At 38.3% G+C, this 3,429-nt stretch overlaps 1 protein-coding gene across 1 annotated transcript; it reads left to right on the forward strand.

Annotated features, from left to right (window-relative positions):
- The first annotated feature begins 1,654 nt into the window (after window positions 1-1,654).
- LOC106884404 (putative CENPB DNA-binding domain-containing protein 1) lies at window positions 1,655-2,244 on the forward strand. Its single transcript, XM_014935767.1, has 2 exons — window positions 1,655-2,068; window positions 2,134-2,244. Exons 1-2 carry the CDS (start codon window positions 1,655-1,657, stop codon window positions 2,242-2,244), a joined length of 525 nt encoding a protein of 174 aa, XP_014791253.1.
- The last annotated feature ends 1,185 nt before the right edge of the window (window positions 2,245-3,429 follow it).

The raw sequence follows: 3,429 nt of genomic DNA on the forward strand, positions 1-3,429 counted from the left end.
ATACTCTATCATTAAGCTAAACTGCCCACTGGCAACAATCTCCGTCAAATTTAACACACTTCAAAAAACAAAATAAAAGTTTGGTTACATAATGGCGGTGCTCCAGTATGGCCACAGTCATTGGACTAAAACGTATAAAAGAATAAAAGAATATGTTGTTGCATCCCAAAATGTATTTAGCGTTTAAACCTCGTTTACTCCGCTCCGTTCTCGAATTATCTCGTTTTGAATGTGCTCTTGTAATGATATTCCTAGCATGGATCTTAGGTTTGCGTCGTAGCTAATCGATGTTCTTCCTACTACGTAATAGCCCACATCTCACTTGCGTATAAGAGCGCAGATAGCATAGTGCTATTGAAAAAAAAAGAAACTAGCAGTAGGATGTTGTCCAACTTTTCTTTGAACACATCTTTCATTAAGTTAAACGCCTTCCATTCTGCCCCCTTTTCTCCCCGAAAGTTATATTGTTATATGTGAGATCAGGAATGTCTATTGGTTATTGTTTTGGTTAAAATATTAATGGACCAATACTCGACATTTGACTACGTACAGCCATTTTGTCTCTTTAATTACTTTGCCTACTTAGCCCATTAATAAGTAGGTTAATGGACATACACCTGTTTGTTAAACCAAATGACTTACTCGTTAAGTTAACATGAAAGTGAATGAGTATTTCTACGAATACAATTACACTTAACGTAATTCTCAAAACGAATCAATGTGACACATTAATTGACAAGGTTGGACTTTTTGGCAATAGAGGTACAATATAACAGACGGGCTTCCACACAATATCGATTTACCGAATTTTATTCACAAGAGTTGGAGCAACCCAAAGCTTAGAGACTTGCTCAAAATGCCATGCATTTAGATTGTATCCGGGATCTCATGATCATGTGTGTATATCTACGTATAACTTAAATATCACTGTATCATTGTATCGACCAAACTATCGGCTGTTGTTATCCACCACTGGTCACAATGCGCTTACTCGCATTGTTGTAGCTTTCGAATGATACCACAACTCTAGCTAATCAGGCAGACCGCAGGGCTATCCATTTACGGCTGAGTAGACTGGGGTAAGTATTTTGCATGAGAACACAGCGCACTGCCGGTCTGGGAATCGAAACTTGGATCTTGCGATCACGAGTGCAACATTAAGTCACGCGCCTTTAGATATACGATATCTATATATAGTATTTTCAGCTGCCTTGTTTCATTAAATCTGCAGATAGGGTGTGATTCGTTGGAAATTTAGATGCAGTTTCAGCTAGTCAAGTGACCTTGATGAAGCTCCTAGGTATAACTTGTATTTTCGGCAATGATAATAATAAGGATAATAATAATGATAACGATAATAATAATAAAGATAACAACAACAACAACAACAACAACAACAACAACAACAACAACAACAACAACAACAACAACAACAACAACAACAACAACACCAAGTACTCCGAATTGAAAGTGGAAATGGCAAGACTCCATGGAATTCGAGAGGGTAATGTAAAAGTAATACCAGTGTACGATAACTATGGCAGCACCTGGCAACGCAGTCCTCCCTCAGACCCAAGCTACTACTGCCTGCCACTGTCTCTCAAGTTTCAGTTGTGTCTGGATTTGTTACAATTGTATCTGAAATACCCCTAAAATGACTGGTAAAAGGAAAATGTTTTCATCTACAGATGCGCCATCTAAGAAGTCAAGGAAGGCTATTGATTTAGACTGTAAAATGAAGATTATCCGGCAGTATGAAGGCGGAAAGAAGGTGAATACAATAGCACATGACTTGAAGTTATTGCATTCCACTGTGTCAACGATACTTAAAGACAAAGGAAGAATTTGTGAAGCTGTGAAAGGTTCTGCACCTCTGAAGTCTACAATTTTAGCCAAACAACGTCAGGGACCTATCCATGAAATGGATAAATTGTTATTCATGTGGATGGAAGATTTAATACAGAAAAAAAAAACACCCATGAACTTTCTCACAGTGCAAACAAAGGCTAGAAGTCTGTTTCAGACTTTAAAATCACGCTCCGGAGACAATTACGCACAATATTTTCAGGCTAGTAGTGGGTGCTTTCTGTGTTTTTTAAAAAAGATTGGCTTTGTATAATGTACGTTTCACAGGAGAAGCAGGAAGTGCAGATGAAGATGGAACCCAAAAAATGCGTTGATAGTTTTGACGAATTAATGGAAGAAAAAGGTTATCTACGAGAAACAAATATTCAACGTAGATGAAACCGGCTTGCAATGGAAACGAATGCCTACTCGCATGTACATAGTCCACGAAGAGAAAAGGATGCCAGAATTCAAAACTTTTAAGGATAGGTTAACTTAGTTGCTTGGTGGTAATGCTGCAGGTTTTAAGCTGAAGCCTTTCCTAATCTATCATTCGGAAAACTCTTGTGCATTTAAGAATATCAACACGCATACACTGCCCATTTACTACCATTCAAACCGTAAAGCTTGGTTGACACAAGCACTGTTCGAAGACTGGTTCATGAACTGCTTCATTCCCCAGGCACGGGGATATTGTGCGGAGAGAGGTATCCCTTTCAAGATTTTACTGATTATGGACAAAACATTAATTTCAGATTGTTATTTTTGCTTACAGTAAGAGTACATATTATGTAGTTTTCACATTATGTACAAGAATTATGGATTAAATTTCTTTATAATTTTATAACCCGTTTGAATGAAAATAGTGTTGAAAAATATAAATCCAACATACGACATACTTGTCAGTCGGAACGGAACTCGGTCGAAAGTCGAGAAGATGTATGTGTGGGGGGAGGGTATGCATGTATGCATGTATGTATGTATGTATGTATGTATGTATGTATGTATGTATGTATGTATGTTGTACGTGTATATGTATATATCGTATCTGTCGGCGTCTCATGCATAAGACACACTCTTGCGTAAGATACACCAGACCTTTCTAAGATGGCCGAAAAATGTCGATATCGACGAATGTTCTGGGAGACCCTGCAACCAGCAGAACTGAGAAAACATCGCAGTTGTACGTGCAACTGTGAGGGGAAATCGTCGAATCACCATCCGTGAGTTATCAGAAGATGTGCAGATTAGTTACGGTTCAGTTCAGTCCATAATCACTGAAGATTCGAGTATGAGACGCATGTCTGCCAAGTTTGTACCAAAACTGCATTCAGCTGACCAAAAAGTCACTCGGGTTTCAATTGCACAAGATCTCCTTGATTATGTTGAGAACGATGAAAACGTTTTGAAAACTTTGCGTAGGCCTCTGAGCACGTATTGACAAGCTTTTGGCAAAATTTGATGCAGATTCTCTGCTCAACTTACTCTGTTATGGTTAATGCGACAATCACACGCTAAACACCTTCCTTCTAAGCACTGCTGTAAACAGCGGAAGTTAACTAGAATGTTAAAACTTAGTGCACA

Source organism: Octopus bimaculoides, chromosome 1 (assembly GCF_001194135.2).
Source record: "Octopus bimaculoides isolate UCB-OBI-ISO-001 chromosome 1, ASM119413v2, whole genome shotgun sequence".
NCBI classification, from domain to species: domain Eukaryota; kingdom Metazoa; phylum Mollusca; class Cephalopoda; order Octopoda; family Octopodidae; genus Octopus; species Octopus bimaculoides.